The sequence below is a fragment of the Myiozetetes cayanensis genome, unplaced genomic scaffold (genome assembly GCF_022539395.1).
Source record: "Myiozetetes cayanensis isolate MyiCay16 unplaced genomic scaffold, myiCay2020 scf400, whole genome shotgun sequence".
Classification (NCBI taxonomy): domain Eukaryota; kingdom Metazoa; phylum Chordata; class Aves; order Passeriformes; family Tyrannidae; genus Myiozetetes; species Myiozetetes cayanensis.
In genome coordinates, this window is record NW_026087633.1 from 22517 (window position 1) to 42927 (window position 20411).

A 20411-nucleotide genomic window follows, 5' to 3' on the forward strand; every position below is an offset into this window, starting at 1 on the left:
GAGGTCCTGGGAGGTCCTGGGGGTCCTGGAGACCTGAAGGTCCGGGGGTCCTGGGAGGTCCCGGGGGTTCGGGGATCCTGGGGTCGGTGAAGTCCGGGAGGTCCTGGGGTCCCAGGGGTTCGGTGGCCGCGGTTGCGGCCCCGGTCACCTCCGGGCTCGGTGGGGGGAGGATCGGGGGGCCGATCCAGGCCAGTGCGTCAGGGAATGACGCGGGGCAGGATGTGGGGGCAGGGGGGACACCAGGGGGGACACCGATGGGGACGACACCGGGGGTTTGGGGACGGGGGAACGACACCGGGGACGACACCGGGGGGACACAGAGGGGGACATAGGGGGATTGGGGGCACAGGGGACACGGGGAGGGGACAGGAGGGTGGCGGGCTCGGGTTGTCACTGTTGTTGTCGCCGTGTCCTGAGACACGGGGGGGGGGGGTGACATCGTCACTGTCACCGCTGTGGCACTGTCACTGTCACCATCGTGCCACTGTCACCGCTGTGCCACTGTCACTGTCACCACTGTGGCACTGTCACTGTCACCATCGCGGCACTGCCACTGTCACCACCGTGACACTGTCACTGTCACCATCGTGCCACTGTCACTGTCACCGCTGTGTCACTGCCAATGTCCCCACCGCGTCCCCATCAGTGCCACCATCGACCCAAACCCCTCACAAATCGACCCCAACTCCCCCCGAATCCACCCCAAATTCCCCCCAAATCCACCCCAAAATCCCCCCAAATCGACCCTAAACCCCCCCAAATCGACTCCCAAAGCCCCCCAAATCCACCCCAAATCCCCCCATATCCACCCCAAAATCCCCCCAAATCGACCCCCAAAGCCCCCCAAATCCACCCCAAATCCCCCCATATCCACCCCAAAATCCCCCCAAATCGAACCCCAAATCCCCCCAAGTCCACCCCTAAATCCCCCGAAATCGACCCCAAATCCCCCAAATCCACACCCAAATCTCCCAAATCCCCAAATTCCCCCCCAAATCCCCCCAAATCGACCCCAAACCACAGCGTCACTGGGTGTTCGGGGCTCCGGCGGGGGGACGTTTTTGGGGTCCCGGGAGGGGCTTTGGGGGTGATTTCGGGGGTCCCGGAGGGGGCGATTTAGAACCGGTTTTAGGGTTTGGGGTCGATTTAGGGGATTTTGAGTCGATTTGGCGTCGATTTTGGGGGATTTAGGATCGATTTGAGGGGCTTTGGGGTCGATTTGGGGGAATTTTGGGGTCGGGGGACTTTGAGGGGGGTTTTAGGACCGAGTGGGGGAATCCCCGCGAAGGGGGCGTGGCTTTGAGGAGGGGGCGTGACCAAGCTCCCGGTTGGGGGCGTGGTTTACATGAGGGGAGGCCGGAGCTGATTGGCCGCCTCCCTTCCCGCCACTCATGTAGGTGGGGCGAAGAGCCGCGCTCTGATTGGTTACCGCCCGGCGAGGCGGGAAAAGCTCAGCCAATGGGAGGACGCGGCTGGGCGGAGGGGGCGGGGCCTGATCGTGAGGGGATGGGGGAATGGGGGTTTGGGGTCTTTTGGGGGAAATTGAGGAAAAGGGGGAAATGGGGGAAAAGGGGAAAAGGAGGAAAATGGGGGAAAAGGGGAAATGGGGCTCTGGGATCTCTTTGTGGAAAATGGGGAAATGGGGGCTTGGGGGTCTGGGGTCTCTTTGAGGGGAAATGGGGTCTCTTTGAGGGAAATGGGGGTCTAGGGTCTTTTTGAGGGGAAATTGGGGAAAAAGGGAAGGAGGAAAAAGGGGGAAAAGGGGGAAATGGGGTCTGGGGTCTCTTTGGGGGAAATAGGGGGAAAAGGGGGTCTGGGGGTGTCTGGGGTCTCTTTGAGGGAAATGGGGGAAAAGACAGGAAAATGGGAGGAAAGGGGGAAATGGGGGTCTGGGGGTCTCTTTAGGGGGCAATGGGGGTCTGGGGTCTCTTTGAGGGACAATGGGGGTCTGGGGTCTCTTTGAGGGCCCGGGAAGGGCTCTGGGGTCACCCTGGTTTGGGAGTGTCTCTTTGGGGACCCCCAAAATTAAATCTGTCTCTCCCCTCCCCCTCCTCCCCTCCCCTCCTTCCCTTCCTCCCCTTCCCATTGCCGGCCCCCATCCCGGTTTCCTGACCCGGCTCAGCCCTTCCTGCCCCCCCCCCTCCTCAGGAAACCGGGAATTCTCAGGGACAGGGACAGGGAAGGGGGACAGGGACACCACCCGAGGTAAGGGGTTGGTTTGGGGGTCCTGGGGAAATGAGGGGTTTGGGGGGCAATGAGGGGTTTTGGGGGTCCTGGGAGGGTAAAAGGGAGTTTGGGGGTCCTGGGGGAATGAGGGGGTTTTGGGGGTCCTGAGGGGTTGAGCGGTGGGATTTGGGGGTTTCAGGGGGTGTTAGGTGGGATTTGGGGGTTCCAGGGGGTGTTAGGTGGGATTTGGGGTTCCTGGGGGGGTTGATGGGTGGGATTTTGGGTTTCCTGGGGGGTTGAGGGGTGAGATTTGGGAGGTTTGGGGGGTTCTGGGTGGGATTTGGGGGTCCCAGGGTGTGTTTCTTCCCCCCCAGACCCCCAAGATGCTCCCCGAGGAGCGCAAGGAGGGCTCCCCCCGCTTTGGGAAGCTCCATTTCCCGGTGGGGCTCTGGATCAACTCCCCCAAAAAACGCCTGGCCAAGATGAGCCGGCGCTGGCCCAGCGCGGGTTCCGTCAGGTGGGACCCCCAAAATCCTCCCTGGACTCCCCAAAATCCCCTCCTGAATCCCCCCAAAATCCCCTCCTGAACCTCCCTCAAAATCCCCTCCTGGATCCCCTCCTTTATCCCCCCTTTATCCCCATTTTATCCCCCCAATCCCCCCTTTTCTCCCTCCCTTTCATCTCCCCTTGTCCCCCCTTTCTCCTCGTCTTTATCCCCCCCAATCCTGCCTTTTCTCACCCCCTTTTCTCCCTTTTTCTCCCCCCCTTTTCTCCTTTATCCCCAATCCCCTTTCTCCCCCTTCTCCCCCTTTCATCCCCCTTTCATCCCCCTTTCTCCCCCATTTCCCCCATTTCCCCCTTTATCCCCCTTTCCCCCTCTAATCCCCCTTTATTCCCCCAGATCCACCTCGTCGGACACCCCGAGCAGCCGCCCCGCCGACCCCAACCCCTCCGACCCCCACCCTGCACCCCCCAAATCCAAACCCGCCCGCCACAAGCGCCTGTCCCACCTCTTCCACCGCGCCACCAACGCCCCCCAGGGCCACCAAACCCCCTCCCAGGGCCACCACGACCCCCAAAACGCCCCCCTTTCCCCGCGCTGGGGCAGCGAGAAGAAGCTGCCCGAGCTGTTGGGGCCGCCCCGGGGACAAGGACAGGGACAAGGGCAGGGACAAGGGGGTGACCCCCAGGACCTGCCGTGCATCCTGAAGATCTTCGGGGGTGCCATCTGCCGCGGGGCCAACTACAAGAGCGTGCTGGCCACGCCGCGCTGCCGCGCCCGCGCCCTGGTGCGCGAGGCCCTCGAGCGCTACGGCCTCGACCCCAACGACGCCGCCCAGTTCGCCCTCTGCGACGTGGTGGGCAGGCCCGGGGGGCGGGGGCGGCCAGGGGGCTGGCAGGGCGAGCACCTGCGCGAGGTGGGCGACCTGGAGAGGCCCCTGGTGCTGCAGGAGCTCTGGAAGCCCAAGGCGGGCTGGTCGAGGCGCTTCGAGATCCGCCGCAGGGACGAGCTGGACAGGGGGGATGGAGATGAGGACAGCCCTGGTGAGTGAGGGGGTCTTACCCCCACCCTGGGTGCTGTTTGTGAGCCCCCCAAACACAGACCCCAATTAGTGACCCTCCTCAATCACAGACCCCCTGTTAGTGACCCCCAATCACAGACCCCCATTAGTGACCCCCCCAAACACAGAAACCCCCATTAGTGACCCCCCCGGACCCTGTTAGTGACCCCCCAAACAGGGCGGGGAGGGAATCCCCATGTGACACCCCCTCCCATTTCCCCAACCCCTGGGGGTTCAGGTGTTCTTCCCCCTCTCTGACCCCTCCCTTATCTCCCTGCCCAGGGGGTTCAGGTGTTCTCCCCCTCCTGACCCCTCCCTTTATCCCCCTGCCCAGGGGGGTTCAAGGTGTTCCCCCTCTCTGACCCCTCCCCATTTCCCCCCAGGGCTGCCCCCAGCGGCGGCTGCAGCGGAACCGTTCCCGGGCGGCCTCGGGGGTCCCGGCAGGCCCCGAGACCCCCGTGAAGGCCCCCGACCCGCGGGGGGTCCCAGGACCCCGGGGGGGCCGATGCGGCGCAGCATCAGCGACCTCAACCTGAGCACGCGGCGGCGCCAGCGCAAGGCCCTCAGCCTGGCGGGGGCGAGGGGAAGGAGCCCCCAGGACCCCCCAGGACCCCCACGGGGATGGGGACACCCCAGACCCCCAGGAGGAAGAAGGGGGGCCCAGCCTGGAGCTGCTGTCCCAGTGCCTGATCCGGCCCCCCCAGGACCGCCCCTATTTCCTGCTGCTGCAGGGGGGGGGCAAGGAGGTGAGGGAAAAGGGGGGGCCCCAAATTGATCCACCCCCTCAAAAACCCACCTTTTCTGGACCCCCAAAATGCCCCTTTGCCCACCCGTTCCTGATCCCCCCACACTTTTTGGGACCCCCTCCCCCCAAAAAAAAAACCCCACTACTTTATGTGCACCTCCCCAAATTGATTCCCCCCCTCAAAAAAGAAACCTTTCCTAGACCCCCAAAATGCCCCCTCCTCCCCCTCCCACTTTTTGTGACCCCCCATTGATTCCCCCAAAAAAACACCTTTCCACGACCCCCAAATCGATTCCCCCGCAAAAAAAAGCCTTTCCTGGACCCCCAAGTTGATCCATCCCCCCAAAAAACCGCCTTTCCTGGACCCCCAAAATGCCCCCTGGCCCCCACATTCTGACCCCTCAGTCCACCCAATTTTGGGATCTCCCTCCTTTATCTCCCCAACCCCTCTTTCCGCCCCCAAACCCTCTTTCTGCCCCCAAACCCCCTCTTTGCCACCCCTGACCCCCTTTTCCCTCTCCCCCCAGGATTTCGTCATCTACGTCATGACCCGCCCCCAGCACGTTTTCGGCCACCTCGAGCGCCGGGGGACCCCGAAAACGCCTCGGGGGTGGGGGCAACGTTGGGAACCCCCGAAGCCCCCAGAACGTGGGGGCGGATCTTGGGTGGTCGACACCTTCCTGAGCGCCCCCGACCTCCTCCCCCGCCACCTGGAGGTTCGGGTGACCCCCAGGCGAGACCCCCCAAAATGAGACCCCCACCCCCACGGCCACCGCCCGGCCCTTCCGGGGGCTTCGGCCACCCTGAACAGGACCCCCCTGGTCAGGAGAGCCCCCCTGAGCCCCGGGGACCTTCTGGGGCTGGGGGGGCACGTCCTGCTGCTCTACAGAGACCCCCGAGCCGAGACCCCGGGACCCCGCCCTGGCTGCCCCCCCCGCGCCCCTCCCCGGGCCTGGCGGGGGTCTTGGGGTGCCCCCGGTGCGGGAGGACCCCCCAGGAGAGGCAGGAGGCGCTCAGGGGGGCCCTGGAGACCCCCCGGGCCGAGCTGCGCTACCGCCCCAGGACGAGGACGCGCTGCTCAGGGACATCCTGCGGCTGCCCCCCGCGGGGGGGGACACCCAGGGGGACATTGAGGGGGGGGACATCGAGGGGGACACCCCCGGGGACGACCTCGGGGGTCTCGCCCCCGCCTTCCTGCTCGGGCTCTGCTTGGACCACGCGGCGAGGGAGTTCCCGGCGGGGCACCTGCCCGACCTGCTGGCCAGGGTGGCCACCATGCTGAGGGACACCGTCTGGGTGAGGGGCTGGGGGTCCCTGAGGGGTCCCTGAGGGGCTTCTGGGGGGTTTTGGGGTCTGGGGGCGTGGAGGGTCCAGGATGCTGCAGGAGACCATCTGGGTGAGTGGGGGTCCAGGGGGTGAGGGGGTCCCGGGGGCGTGGGGGAGTCCTGGGGGGCTGTAGGAGGAGACCATCTGGATGAGGGGGGTCCCAGAGGAGCATGGGGGGTCTGGAGGGGTCCTGGGGGCTGTGGGAGATCGTCTGGGTGAGGGGGATCCCGGGGGGTGGGAGGGGACACGGGGGAGATGGGACGTGGGGAGTGGGGGGTAATTTGGGGAGACATGGGGGGCACTCACGGGGGTCTCTCCTGGCAGGAGAAGATCAAGGAAATCGGGGATCGGCAGCCGGAGAGGTGAGAGACCCCCAACCCCCCCTGAGACCCCCAGTGACCCGCCCAGACCCCCAAACCCCCCAAGGGGGTCCCGGGGACCTGAAGCCCCTCCTACTCTGGTTGGGACCCCCAAACCCCCTCAGTGACTCCCCAAATCCCCTCAGTGACCCCCCAGAGCCCCCAAACCCCCCCGAGGGGGTGGTCCAGGGGGTCCCAGGGGACCTGAAGCCCCTCCTGCTCTGGTTGGCCAACGCTGTGGAGCTGCTCAACCTGGCCCAGGGCCACGTCCTGGAGCTGGAGAAGGAGCTGGAGATCGAAGGTGGGACCCCCAGACCCCTCTGACCCCCCAGACCCCTCCCCTGGGTTTGGGGGACCCCCCAAACCCCCCAAATTTGGCCCCCCCAGGGCCATGCCCGGAGCTGCAGAGGGACCTGGAGAGCTGTGACGAGGCCCTGGCCGTGCTGGACGAGGTGATCATGTCCACCTTCCAGCAGAGCGTCTACTACCTCACCAAGGTGGGCCCCAAAACACCCTGGGACACCCCAAAAACGGCCCTGGGACACCCCAAAAACCTCCCTGGGACACTAAAAATGGGGAACTAGTTTTTGGGGTCATTCAGGGGGGTTTTGGGGTGGTTTTGGGGTTTTTGGGTGGGTTTTGGGGGTTTTTGGGGTCGGGAAGCCCCCAAATAACGTCAATTTTGCCCCCCCAGAGCCTGTACTCGGCCCTGCCCGCCCTCCTGGACACCAACCCGTTTTTGGGGTGGTTTTTGGGGTGGTTTGGGGGGTTTCTGGGGGTTTTTTTTGGGGTTTTTGGGGTCAGGAAGCCCCCAGATAACCTCAATTTTGCCCCCCCAGAGCCTGTACTCGGCCCTGCCTGCCCTCCTGGACACCAACCCGTTTTTGGGGGGTCCTGGGGAGCAGCCCCGGGCGGGGCCCCCCGACCTGGGCTCGGTGCCCGAGGGGCTGAGACCCCCCCTGGCCGTTTTTGGGGGGGTCCTGGCCCTGACCCGGCGGGTGGGGCTGCACCCCGACCTCGTGTCCCAGACCTTCGGCTACCTCTTCTTCTTCTGCAACGCCTCCCTCTTCAACACCCTCATGGAGAGGTGGGGATTTGGGGATTTGGGGGGCTGGGGAGGGGGGGGTTGAGGTTTGGGGGTCCTGGGAAGGGGTTTGAGGGTCCCTGAGGTCCCTCTTCTTCTTCTGCAACACCTCCTCTTCAACACCCTCATGGAGAGAGGTGGGGGGATTTGGGGGCCCTGGGGGGTTTGGGGGATTAGGGGTCCCTGGGGGGCTGGGAGGGGGTTTGGGGATCCCTGGGAGGTTCTTCCAGTGGTGGGTGGGGATCAGGGACCCCCAAAAACCCAAAAACCCCCAACCTCCCCCAAACACCTCCTAACCCCCCAAACTTTATCTTCCAGTGGTGGGTGGGGGTCTGAGACCCCCCCTGACCCCAAATTTCCCCCCCCAGGAGGAGCAGGCCCGTTCTTCCAGTGGTGGGTGGGGGTCCGGGTCCGCACCAACCTGGACCTGGTTTTGGATGGTCTGGGGGCCCTCGGGCTGGGGGACATCGCGGGGGACTTCTTCAAAAAGCTCTCAGCGACGGCAAACCTGCTCTGCACCCCCAGGGGGACACTGGCCAAGGTGAGGGGACCTCGGGGACATCTTTGGGGGCTTTGGGGACATCCCTGGGGACACCTGGGGGGCGTTGGGGACATTGGGGACACCTGAGGACATTGGGGACAACCTGCTCTGCACCCCCAGGGGCACCCTGGGCAAGATGAGGGGACATCAATGTCCCCAATGTGTCCCCAATTGATGTCCCCAAATGTCCCCAATGTCCCCAATGTCCCCCCAGATGTCCTGGTCCCGTCTCCGTTCCGAGTTCCCGTCGCTGTCCCCGTCCCAGCTGCACCACCTGCTGTCCCATTACCAGCTGGGGCCCGGCAGGGCCCCCCCCCCGGGCTGGAACCCCCCCCCCGAGGAGCTCCAGGCGGCCACCACCGGTGGGTGACACCTCCCCCCTCATCCCCTGACCCCCGTGTCCTTCAGACCCTTCTGACCTCCCCAAAGCCCCCTGACCCCCTGTGACCCCCCAGAACCCCCTGACTCCCCAAACCCCCTGTGACCCCCCTGACCCCCATGTTCCCCCAGGTGACATTTTCGAGAGTTTCTCGGACCACCCCCTCCTGTTGCCCACCCGGGGGTTTCGCCTCCCGGAGCCCCTCGGGCCGGGGGGGCTCCTCAGGCCCCTCCTGCGGCTCCGGCGGCGCCTCTGGGAGCTCGAGGGGGTCCCGGCCAACCAGAGGGGGCTCAGCATCGATGGCACCCCCTGAGGGACCCCAAAAACCATCCTGGGACCCCCAAAATCCCCCAAAACCCCCTGGGATCACCTGCAGGAACAGCGACCCCCTGACCCCCCCAGCCAATGGGACCCCTCTGGGAGCTCGAGGGGGGGTCCCGGCCAACCAGAGGGGGCTCAGCATCGATGGCACCCCCTGAGACCCCCTAGGACCCCCAAAACCCCCTGGGACCCCCCCAAAACCTCCTGGGACCTCCCAGGAACCCCCAAATCTCCTGGGACCCCCAAACCTCCTGGGACCCTCCCAGGACCCCCAAAACCTCCTGGGACCCCCTGGGACCCCCAAACTTCCTGGGACTCCCCAAAACCTCCTGGGACCCCCACTCGGGACCCCCTCAAGGAGTTGGGGACCTCCAACCCCCCAGAATCTCCTGCAGGGAGGTGGAGGTCCCCAATTGGGGGTCTCTCTGTGTTTGTGTCGTCCCCCAAAATAAATGTCTGGTGATGACTCCGAGTGTATCCTGGGGGAATTTGTGGGTGGAATTTGGGGGTCCGGGGGAAACTGGGGGTCCTGGGGAGTTTGGAGCTTCCTGGGGATTTGGGGTCCTACTCCCAATAAACCTCCTTTATTTGGGGGTCAGAACTCCTTTATTTGGGGGTCAGAGCTCCTTTATTTGGGGGGTCAGGAGCTCCTTTATTTGGGGGGTCTCAGGAGCTCCTTTATTTGGGGGGCTCAGCTCCTCGTCCTTGGGGGCTCGTCGGCGCCAGGAGGCAGAACCTGAGGGGGAGGGGGCAAAGTGACCCCTTGAGACCCCTCAAAACACCCCAAAATCCCTCAAAAACCCCCAAACCCACCCCAAAGAAAAAAACCCCAAATACCCCCAAACGCCGCCCAAAACCCTCAACTCCCCAAAACCTCCCACCTCCCCAAAAGACCTCAAAATCCCCCAAACCCACCAAACCCCCAAAAACCCCAAACTCCCCAAAAACGCCCCCGCAAAGACCCCCCAAAAGCCCCCCTTTACCAGGCGCAGCCGATGACCCCTAGCGCTATCGCGACAGTCGTGACGGCGATGGCGGCGATGGCGCCAGGGGAGGGTCCCGGGGGCCCTGAGGGTCCTGGGGGACGTTCGGGACCCTCGCGCAGGGGCACGACTGGGGGGAGGGAGAGAGAGGTTATTTTGGGGAAAACCCAAATTTGGGGAGGGGGAGGGATTTGGGGAGAGGGTCCTGTGGGGAATTTGGGGAGGGGATTTTGGGGGTCCCAAAAATCCAGCACAACCCCCACACCCAGGGGTGTTTTGGGGGGTCCCTGGAGGGGCTGTGGGGATTTTGGGGTCTTCGGTCCCCGGGGATTTGGGGTGTTTTTGGGTGTATTTGGGGGGTTGGGGTCCTGGGGTATTTTGGGGGTTGGGGGTATTTTAGGGGTATTTTGGGGTGGTATTTTGGGGTTTTCGGGAGTCCCGGAGCGCACCGGTGACGTTGAAGCGCAGTTGGGAGCCCAGGCGGCCCCGGGGGGGGGTTTGGGGTATTTTAGGGTGTTTTAGGGGTATTTTGGGGTATTTGGGGTTATTTTGGGGGTTTTGGGGTGGTTTTTGGGGGTTTTTGGGGGTCCCGGAGCGCACCGGTGACGTTGAAGCGCAGTTGGGAGCCCAGGCGGCCCCGAGGGGTTTTTGGGGGGTATTTTAGGGTGTTTTAGGGGTATTTTGGGGTATTTAGGGTTGGTTTTGGGGGTTTTGGGGTGGTTTTGGGGGGTTTTTGGGGGTCCCGGAGCGCACCGGTGACGTTGAAGCGCAGTTGGGAGCCCAGGCGGCCCCAGGGTGTTTTAGGGGTATTTTTGGGGTATTTTGCGGTATTTAGGGTTGGTTTTGGGGTTTTTGGGGTGGTTTGGGGGTTTTGGGGGTCCCGGAGCCCACCGGTGACGTTGAAGCGCAGTTGGGAGCCCAGGCGGCCCCGGGGGTCCCTCATCTCGCACCGAAAGGGCCCCGCCACTCTCTTTGTCGCCTCCCTCCAGACCAGCACCGGGTCGGGGCCGCTCCGCAGCAGCTTCTCCGCGGGGGGCGGCCTGGGGGGCACAGGGGGGTCGCGAGGGGTCTGGGGGTTCTGGGGTTGGGAGGGTCGTGGGGAAGGAGGGTTGGGTGTTGGGGGCACGGGGGTCGTGGGGGGTTGTGAGGTCCCTCCCTGGGTTTGGGGGACGTGGGGGGTTTGGGGGTCGTGGGGGTTTAGGGAAGTGGGGGTGGCCTGGGGGCAGGGGGTGTCGTGGGGGTTTTGGGGGGCGTGGGGGGTTTGAGGGGGTTGGGGGTGGGGGTGCAGTTTGGGGTGGGTTTTGGGGCAGGGGGATATTTTGGGGTGTATTTGGGGGCAGGGGGATATTTTGGGGTGGGTTTTCGAACACGGGGATTTTTGGGATGGGTTTCGAGTCCGGGGTGGGTGGGTTGTTTTTTTGGGGGGCGTTTTACCCTATAAAAGCTGTAGGTTTTGTCACCGTGGGACGCCCCGTGCCAGGGCAGGGCACAGTCCAGGACCAGGTCCTGCCCCTCCTCCACCCACAGGCGCTTCTCTGGGGGGAGAGGGGGTGAGACCCCCAAATGGACCCCAAATGGACCCCCAAATGGACCCCAAACTGCCCCTCCCCAAATTCTAAAAGCCCCCTCGAGGACGCCCCCATCCCTTCAAAGACCCCCAAAACCCTCGAGGATCCTCCCAAAGACCCCCCGAGCTCCCTGGGACCCCAAACCCCTCGAGGACCCCCAAACCACCCCCAGGACCCCCCAAACCCTTCAAAGACCCCCCAACCCCTCGAGGACCCCCCGTGCCCCCCCAGTCCTGACCCCCGCAGTCCTCTCCGCGGTCGCAGATGAAGCGGGAGAGGTTGCACGAGGTGCACTCGATCCACAGCACCTCCATCCGCCCTGGGGGGCACGGGGGTCACGACCCCCAAAATACCCCCGACCCCCAAATATCCCTGACCCCCAAAATATCCTGACCCCTAAAATACACCCTGACCCTCCCTCATTGCCTCCCCACAGAACCTCCATCCGCCCTGGGGGCACGGAGGATCACGACCCCAAAAATAACCCTGACCACCCCCGACCCACCCCGACCCGCCCATCCCATCCCCGACCCCCCAAAATACTCCCCAAATACCTCCTGACCCCTCAAAATATCCCCTGAACCCCCAAATACCCTCCCAAGACCTCCCAAAATACCTCCCAAAATACCCCCAAAATACTCCCAAAGACCCCCTAAAATACCCCCTGACCCCCAAAATACTCCTGAAGACCCCCAAAGACCTCCCCAAAATACTCCCCTGACCCCCTAAAATACTCCTCTGATCCCCCCAAAGACCTCCTCAAAAATACTCCCCAAATACCCCTCTGACTCCTCCAAATACCCCCTAAAATGCCTCCTGACCCCCAAAATACCCCTGACCTCCCTCGCCCCTCTCCCACTCACCGCAGGTGTTGGGGCAATAAACTGCGGACAGAGGGGGAGGGGTCACCATTTGGGGGTCAGAATGGGGGAGGGGTCACCATTTGGGGGTCAGAATGGGGGAGGGGTCACAATTTGGGGGCTGGGGGATTTAAGGGGAGGGGTCAAATGGAGGGGTTAAATTGGGGGTCTGGGGGTTAAAGGGGAGGGGTTAAAATGGGGAGGGGTTTAAAGTGGGGGTCCTGGGGTCCCTGGGGTTTGGGGGTGTCCTGGGGGTTCGGGGTCCTGGGGTTCGGGGGTCCCACCCTGGCTCTGGGTTTGAAGGGGAGGGGTTAAAAGGAGAGGGGTAAAAGGGGGTTTAAAGAGGAGGGGTCCTGGGGGTCCCCGGGATTTGGGGGTCCTGGGGTCCGGGGGTCCCTGGGGTTTGGGGGTCCCACCCTGGCTCTGGAATGGGGGTTAAAGGGGGAGTCCTGGGGTTTTGGGGTCTGGGGGTCCCCGACTTTGGGGGTCCGAGGGAGTTTAGGGGGTCTCTGGGGATTTGGGGGTCTCGGGGATTTGGGGGTCCGGGGTCCCACCCTGGCTCTGAAGGCCCTCATGAGGCGCTCGAAGTCGTCCTTGATCTCCTGCAGCGCCCAGAGCAGCTCTGTTGAACGCCTGCCTCGTCTGGGGGCACAAAAGGGGGTTGGGGGTTTTTTGGGGGGTTTGGGGTCCCGATTTTTTAGGGGCTTTTGGGATGTTTTTGGGGTCCCAGGGTTGTTTTGGGGTCTCGGGGTGTTTTTGGGTCCCGATTTTTTTTTGGAGGGGTTGGGGTATTTTTGGAGTCTCGGGGGTGTTTTTGGGTCCCGGGTTTTTTGGGGGTCCTGGGTGTTTTTGGGGTCCTGGGGTTGTTTTTGGGTCCTGGGGGTGTTTTTGGGTCCCGGGTTTTTGGGTCCCGTTTTTTGGGAGGGGGTTGGGGATGGTTTTGGGGGGTTTTTTTTGGGTGTTTTTGGGGTGTTTTGGGATGGTTTGGGGTGTTTTTGGGTTGCCCGGGGGGTGTTTTTGGGGTCACCTTTGATGTCCTGGGACATGACCCGTATCAGCACGTGCCGGAACTGCTCCGACGCCTTGTCCAGGGTGGGCTGGTCTGGGGGCGCGGGGGTCACGGAAGGCATGGGGGTCACGGGGGTTGGAGTCCCAGGGAGGGTTTTGGGGTCCTGGGAAATGTTTGGAATCTTGGGGAGGGCTTGGGGGTCTCTGGGGTCCTGGGGTCCTTGCTCACTGATGACCCCCATGAAGGTTTTGGGGTCCCAGGGGGGTTTGGGATCTCAGGAAAGGTTTTGGGGTCCCGGGGAGGGTTTTGGTGTCCCGGGGGTGATTTGTGGGTCTCAGAGGGGGGTCCCTCGCTCACCGATGACCCCCATGAAGGTTTTGGGGTCCCAGGGCGGTTTGGGATCTCAGGGAGGGTTTTGGGGTCCCGGGGGTGATTTGGGGGTCTCAGAGGGGGGTCCCTCGCTCACCAATGACCCCCATGAAGGTTTTGGGGTCCCGGGGGAGCCGGGAGAGGGTTTGGGGTCCCGGGGAGGGTTTTGGGGTCCCGGGTGGAATTTGGGGGATCCCGTCGGGGGTCTCAATGCTGACCTATGACCCCCATGAAGGTTTTGGGGTCCCGGGGGAGCCGGGAGAGCTCCAGGACCCCCCTGAGCACGAGGGGCACGAGGCGGTTCCTGAGCTCGTCATTTGGGACCACCCGGAGCAGGAACGGCCCCAAAAGCTCGGCCATGGTCGAGGCGGCCGCGGGGTCGCAAACGACGCACCCCGAGACCCCCCCGAAACCCCCCCGGGAACCTCCTCCGGCCCAAAAAATGAGCCCCCCGAGTGCCCAGAGCAGCAGCGGCCGCGGCATCCCCGAGATGGGTTTTTTTTGGGAGGGTTGGGGGGGGTTGAGGGGGGTAACGGTCACCCCTCCCCCCCGTAACGGTGATTTTGGGGGGTTGGTGGCACTGGAGGGGGGGGTTGAGGTCACTGGGGGCTCTGAGAGGGGTCTTGGGGTCCTGGGAGGGATTTGGGGGAATTTGAGGGTTTTTTGGGGGAATTTGGGCGGTACTGGGGGTGGCAGTGGGAGGCTCTGGGGGATGCTGGGTGGGGTCTATGGGGGTCCTGGGGGGCTCTGGGAGGGGTTTTGGGGGTCCTGGGGGTTTTGGGGGCCCTGGGGGTTTTGGGGGGTCTTGGGGGGTCCTGGGCGGCTCCGGGAAGGGGTTTTGGGGTCACTGGGGAGGTTTTGGGGGATCCTGGGGGGCTCTAAGAAGGGTCCTGGGGGTCTCTGGGAGGGGTTTTGGGGATCCTGGGGGTCCCCGTGACGTCACACCCACACCGTGACGTCACCACCGCTCCCACCCCCGGGCGAGGGCGGGAGATGACGCCCAAATTCCGGGGTGCCCTGAAACCTGTGTCCCCTGAGGCGGGGGTGACACCCAGGGGTGACACCCGAATTCCTGGGTGTCCCGGGACACCTGTGCCCCCCGGGTGAGGACAGAGGGGACACCCAGGGGTGACACCCGAATTCCAGGGTGTCCCGGGACACCTGTGCCCCCCAGGTGAGGACAGAGGGGACACCCAGGGGTGACACCCGAATTCCTGGGTGTCCCGGGACAATTGTGCCCCCCGGGTGAGGACAGAGGGGACACCCTGGGGTATCCCGGTGCCCCCGGGCAGGGCGGGGGTGGCCCCGGGAGCCGCTGGAGCCGAAGGGCCCCGCCCGGGCGATGCCCGAGGGGGCGGGAGGGGTTGGGGGGGCGGGCTCTGTGTCCCCCCCCGTGGGACCGGCCCTGGGGAGGGCGGAGGTGCCACTCGCGGGTCCGTCCCGTGCCCGCGGCGGGGGCGGCACAGGCAGAACCCGACCGGGACAGGTGAGGGGGGACAGGGGGGCTGGGACCCCCCGGGGTGGGCAGGGGACCCCAAAAACAGAGGGGCTGGGACCCCCCGGGGTGGGCAGGGGACCCCAAAAACAAGGGGGCTGCAACGGATGGACAGGACACCCCAAAACCAGAGGGGCTGGGACACCCCAGGGTGGGCAGGGGGTCCCCAGGGGGCCGGACCTTCCCCACCTGCCCCCACCCCCAAAAGGAAGCCAGAGCTGTCGGGGGGTCCCCGCCCCGGGCCGCGGCTGCTTTGGGTGTGTGGGGGATGTTATTGTAGGGTCTCCCCGGGGTCTGCGTTGTTCCAGAGCCTCCCCCCGCCGTGGCGGACACGGGGGACAGGGGCGGCTCAGTCCCCCCAGGATGGCACAGGTGAGGGGGGGGACCCCGAGGGGTGGGGAGGGGGGAACACGGGGAAAGGGGGGGACACAGGGATGGGGGGACCCTCAGGGGATGGGGGACCCCCCAGGAGTGGGGACACAGAGATGGGGGGGACACAGGGATGGGGGGACCCTCAGGGGATGGGGGCCCCAGGTTATGGGGTTGGATCCCAGGTGGGGGGACACAGGGATGGGGGAGACCCCCCAGGTGATGGGTGACCCTCTGGTACCCCGGGGGAGCCCTGACCCCAATTTGGGGGTCCCAGGGGGTGGAGGAGGGGGGGATTCCAAGCATTTGGGGTCTCCTCCGCCGTCCTCCCTTGGCCGGAGCCCCTCCGCCCTCTCGGGGCCCCCTGGCTCCCTGCCAGCCCCGGGCTGGAATTGGGACACAGGGCGGGGACAGCGAAACGGGGCCCTGGGCGCCCCTCCCCACCCCGTGGGAACCGGTCCATCCCTCCTGACCCCTCGGACCCCCTCGGGGACCCAGGAGTGACCTCCCACCCTCCCAAGGTTTGAGCCCCCTGCCCACCCTGGGAGGGACTGCCGGGGGTCCCGGGACCACCCCCCCCAGGCACCTGGGACCCCCCAGATTTTGGCCCCCTGTGGACCCCTGGGAACACCCAAATCCCTGGGACCCCCCAACACCTGGGAGTCCCCAGATTCCTGACACCTCCCAAAACCCTGGGACCCCCCTGGACTTTGGGACCCCCCAGATTTTGGTTCCCTCCCCAACGTCCCCCCATCCTTCCCCAGCACCGGCAGGACCTGGAGGAGGAGCTGCGGGACCTCAGCAACCAGGTGGGAGGGGCTTGGGACTGCCAATCACACCGGTGGGAGGGGCTTGGGACTGCCAATCACACCGGTGGGAGGGGCTTGGGACTGCCAATCACACCGGTGGGAGGGGCTTGGGACTGTCAATCACATTGGTGGGAGGGGCTTGGGACTGTCAATCACATCAGTAGGAGGGGCTTAGGACTGTCAATCACATTGGTAGGAGGGGCTTGGGACTGTCAATCACATCGTGGGAGGGGCTTGGGACTGTCAATCACATTGGTGGGAGGGGCTTGGGACTGTCAATCACATCGTGGGAGGGGCTTGAGTCTGTCAATCACATCGTGGGAGGGGCTTGGGTCTGTCAATCACCCCGATGGGTGTGAGCATTGAACTGTCAATCACCCTGGGGGAGGGACAATGGGCTGTCCATCACCCAGATAGGGGCGTGGCCTGTCCCACGTGAACTGTCAATCATGACCTTCCCCAATCAGGTGGCGGTGCTGGGGCGGAGCCTGGCGGCCGAGAGGGGGCGTGGCCTGGCAGAGGGTGGGGCCCTGCGTGCGCTGGAGATCGCGGTGGGCGGGGCCCAGGCCCGGATGGGCGGGGCCTGCAGGGCCAGGGATCGGGCCAATGAGAGGCTGCGGCTGCAGCAGGTGAGCAGGGACGGGCAGGGGGCGGGGCCTACAACAGGTGTGGCTGGGGGTGGGGCTAAAAGGGCATGGCCTGGGGGTTGCTCGTGAAATGGGGTGGGACTCAGAAAAGTAGGTGGGGCTTTATGCAAGGTGGGTGTGCCCAGGGGGTGGAGCCTCTGGAAGGGCGTGGCTGAATTAGGGCTAAATGGGCTGGGCCTGGGAGGGGAGGAGCCTCTGAGAGGGCAGGGGCGTGGCTGTGGCCGGGCTAAAAGGGGAGTGGTCAGATGGAGGGTGGCCTATCCCTGACCTGGCCCCACCTGCAGGAGGCGGGGCAGCTGCTGTGGGCGGAGCTCCAGGCTGCCCGCACTGCCCTGGCAGGGGCGGAGCTTCGGGCACAGGAGGCGGAGTCAAAGTGCCAGGAACGGGGCCTGGAGCTGCAGCGGCTGAGAGAGGTGGGCGGGGCCAAGGGGAAAGGGTGGGGCCAATGATAAATGGGGTGGGGCTGTTACAGTCAGGGGTGGGGCTAATGGCCAAGGGGTGGGGCTAAAGGGCAGTGGGGCGTGGTTAAGGTCCAAGGGGTGGGGCTATAGACCAAGGAGTGGGTGGAGCTATGGACAAATGGGTGGGGCTAAATGGCAAAGGGGCAGGGCTAAAGGGCAGTGGGGCATGGCTAAGGCCCAATGGGTGGGGCTATGGACCAGGGGGTGGGGCTAAGGCCCAATGGGTGGGGCTAAGGACCAATGGGCGGGGCTGTACCAGCCTGTGGGCACTGCTATGGGGTGGTGGGCGTGTCCCCGGTGGGCACCCCATGCCAGAACCCCCCCAGGCCGTGGAGGAGGCGCGGCAGTGCCGGCACCTGGCGGAGCAGGAGCGGGACCGAGTGGCGGCTCAGGTGGGACACGGCCCCCGGCACAGGTGAGCGAGAACACGCCCCTCCCTGGACACACCCCTTCCCTGGACACGCCCACTGTGTGTCCCCTACAGCCCCTCCATGTGTCCCTTCCAGCCCCCAATGTGCCCCCCCATCCCCCATCCATCCCCTATATCCCCCCACACCCCCCTGTGTGTACCTCCCACAGCCTCCCCCCCGCTGACCCCGGGGGGCTGCAGGCAGCGCTGGAGGAGCTGCGGGAGCACAACCAGGGCCTGCGGGACCACCTGGGACAGCGGCTGGGACAGGTGGGCACCTGTGGGGCACCTGTGGGGACATGGGGGGGGCTATGAGGGGATATGGGATGTGGGGATATGGGATATGGGGGATATGGGATGTGGGGATATGGGATATGGGATGTGGGGGATATGGGGGATATGGGATATGGGGGATATGGGATGTGGGATATGGGGGATATGGGGGATATGGGATGTGGGGATATGGGATATGGGATATGGGATATGTGGGTGCTGAGCTCACCCGAGGGTGCCCTGTTCTCACCTGTGCCCCCCATCTCACCTGCCCAGGTGCAGGAGCTGCGCCAGGAGCTGTCCCTCGTGGGGCAGCGGGCGAGGGAGGCCCAGGACGCCCAGGCCCGGCTGGCGCGGGAGCAGCGGGAGCTGCGGGAGAGACTCCTGCGGCCGCCGGTGCCCCCCGCGCCCCCCGAGGCCACCCTGAGGAGCCGCTGCCTCCACCTGCAGGAGCTGCTGCGCAGGGAGGAGGGGTGAGGGGGGCTCGGGGGACACCCACATGGCCTCAGGGTGTCTCCAAAGTGGGTTTGGGTGGTCCTGGGTGGTCCCAGGGGGGTCCCCGGGCAGTCCCAGGGTGAGCGTCCCTGGCTCTGGCTCTGGGGGTGGCACTGCGTGACATTCGGTGTCCCTGCGTGTCCCCAGCACCCGCCTGTCCCTGCTGCGGGCCGCGCGTGTCGCCAGCCGGCGCCTGCGTGCTCTGGTGGCTGAGGTGGAGGAGCAGCGGTTGCGGGGAGAGAGATACCGTCTGCAGGTGGGGTCACCTGGCACCTGTGTCACCTGTGTCACCTGTGTCGTCACCTGTGTCACCTGGGGCACTCCCTGTCACCCCGTGACCTCACAGCCTCTGTGCCCACCCCTGTCCTCCCTGTTCCTGAGTGTCCCCATGTCCCCAGTGTCCCCATGTCCTGTCCCTCGGTGTCCCCCCGTGCCCCCAGGTCCTGTGTCACTGCATCCCCACATCCCGACGCCAAATGCCACCACATCCCCTCGTCCCCGCACCCCCCATCCCCGTGTCCCCAGACTGTCTCCGTGTCCCACTGTCCCCAATGCCTCCGAGGCCCCCGATGTCCCCAGCGATGTCCCTGTGTCCCCAGGCCGCGTGCCAGCGAGGTGGCAGCGGGGCTGGTGGCGGCGCAGGTGGCGGCGGTGGCGGCGGGCACAGCGCGGGTGCTGGCCCAGGGCCACGTCCTGCGCCGGCAGCTCGACCACGTCGGCGACGGCGCCGCAGCCACGGCGCGGAGCGTGGCCGTGCTCAGGGCCCGGCTCAGGTAGGGACACACGGACCCTGTGGGCCCCTACGGACACCCATGGGCCCCTATAGACACCCATGGGCCCCTATAGACACCCATGGGCCCCTATGGACACCCATGGGTCCCTATGGACACCCATGGGCCCCTACGGACACCCATAGCCCCCTGTAGACATCCATAGCCCTCTATAGACACCCATAGCCCCCTATAGACACCCATAGCCCCCTATGGACACCCATGGGCCCCTATAGACACCCGTGAACACTGGGGGGGAGCTTAGAGACTCTGTGGATACCTTGGGGGTCTGTGGGGTTATGGGGGGTCTATGGGGGACTATGGGATGGGGAGCTCAGGGGGCTCTAAGGGGGGTTATGGGATATTGGGGGTCTCTGTGGGGTTATGGGGGGTCTATGAGGGGTGATGGGAAGTTGGGGGGCTCTGTAGGGTTTATGGGGGCTCCATAGGGGTTACAGGATATTGTCTGCCTGACCTGGGGGTCTCTATGGGGGTTTATGGGGGTTTTGGGGGATTTGGGGGACTCGGGGAGGTTCTGGTAGTCGGGAGGGTCTCCAGGACGGGGGGTGTCACTCCCCACCCCTCTCTCCCCCCAGGTGTGACCCCCTGACCGTGTCCCACACGGTGCGGCGGATGCTGCGGGGGGTGACAGCGACGACAGCGGGGACAGCGGCGACAGCGGCGACAGCGACACCTCCCCCGCCACCCCCGGCACACCCCCGCACACCCCTGGGCCCTGGGAGGGCTCGGACCTGCCCCAGCCTCTGTGGAGCCCCTCAACCTCCCCTTGAAAACCCTCGAATCCCACCTTGACCCCTCTTTAAACCTCCCTGCTTGACCCCCTTTATCCCCCCTGAAAGACCCTCCTTGACCTCCCCCTTGATCCCCTCTTGAACCTCCCTTGACCCCTCCCATAACCCCCCCTCAAGGGGACCCCAAAAGCTGCTCCAGAGCACCTGCCCTTGATTTTTTTTTTGGAGAGGTGTCCCCAAATTCATTAAAGTGCCTTCACGGGGGTCTCGGTCCTGAGTGGGAGTCGAGTCGTGGGGGAGAGGGGCTTGAAGTACCTCAAAAGCCACGGGGGAAGGGGGACGGACCCCAAAATCTTCTTTAGCCCAATCGGGGGTTAAATCCCCTCCCAACCCCCTCCTCCCCAAAACCAGCTGGGGAGACCCCAAACACTCCCAGCGCCCCCCAAGACTGCTCAGATTCCCCCAAAGCCCCCAAAACCCCGCAAAACCCGCAAGAGGGGCGTGGCCTGAGTGGCTAATAAGCATAGAGGGGCGTGGCCCGCATGGCTAATGAGGTGGGAAGGGCGTGGCGTATATGCTAATAGAGCGGGGGTTGCGTCCCAGCTGTCCAATCAAAACGCGGTATGCAAACGAAGACACGAGGGGGCCGCGACTCGTTG

At 64.9% G+C, this 20411-nt stretch overlaps 2 protein-coding genes across 2 annotated transcripts; both read left to right on the forward strand.

Moving 5' to 3' along the window:
- The first annotated feature begins 2177 nt into the window (after nt 1-2177).
- On the forward strand, nt 2178-8546 carry RASIP1 (Ras interacting protein 1). The gene is given in 17 exon segments (XM_050330280.1): nt 2178-2205; nt 2541-2683; nt 3068-3711; nt 4112-4305; nt 4373-4474; nt 5001-5083; nt 5285-5369; nt 5372-5528; nt 5531-5769; nt 6124-6161; nt 6305-6459; nt 6546-6655; nt 6998-7248; nt 7309-7379; nt 7611-7783; nt 7998-8145; nt 8294-8546. Coding segments are annotated over 16 exon segments (2766 nt in total). The 5' UTR covers nt 2178-2205; nt 2541-2549; the 3' UTR covers nt 8476-8546.
- Nucleotides 8547-14718: 6172 nt separating this feature from the next.
- On the forward strand, nt 14719-19813 carry LOC126647753 (myosin-14-like). Its single transcript, XM_050330281.1, has 10 exons — nt 14719-15139; nt 15901-15945; nt 16413-16574; nt 16877-17005; nt 17380-17468; nt 17633-17732; nt 18012-18208; nt 18378-18486; nt 18810-19003; nt 19597-19813. Exons 1-10 carry the CDS (start codon nt 15131-15133, stop codon nt 19811-19813), a joined length of 1251 nt encoding a protein of 416 aa, XP_050186238.1. The 5' UTR covers nt 14719-15130.
- The last annotated feature ends 598 nt before the right edge of the window (nt 19814-20411 follow it).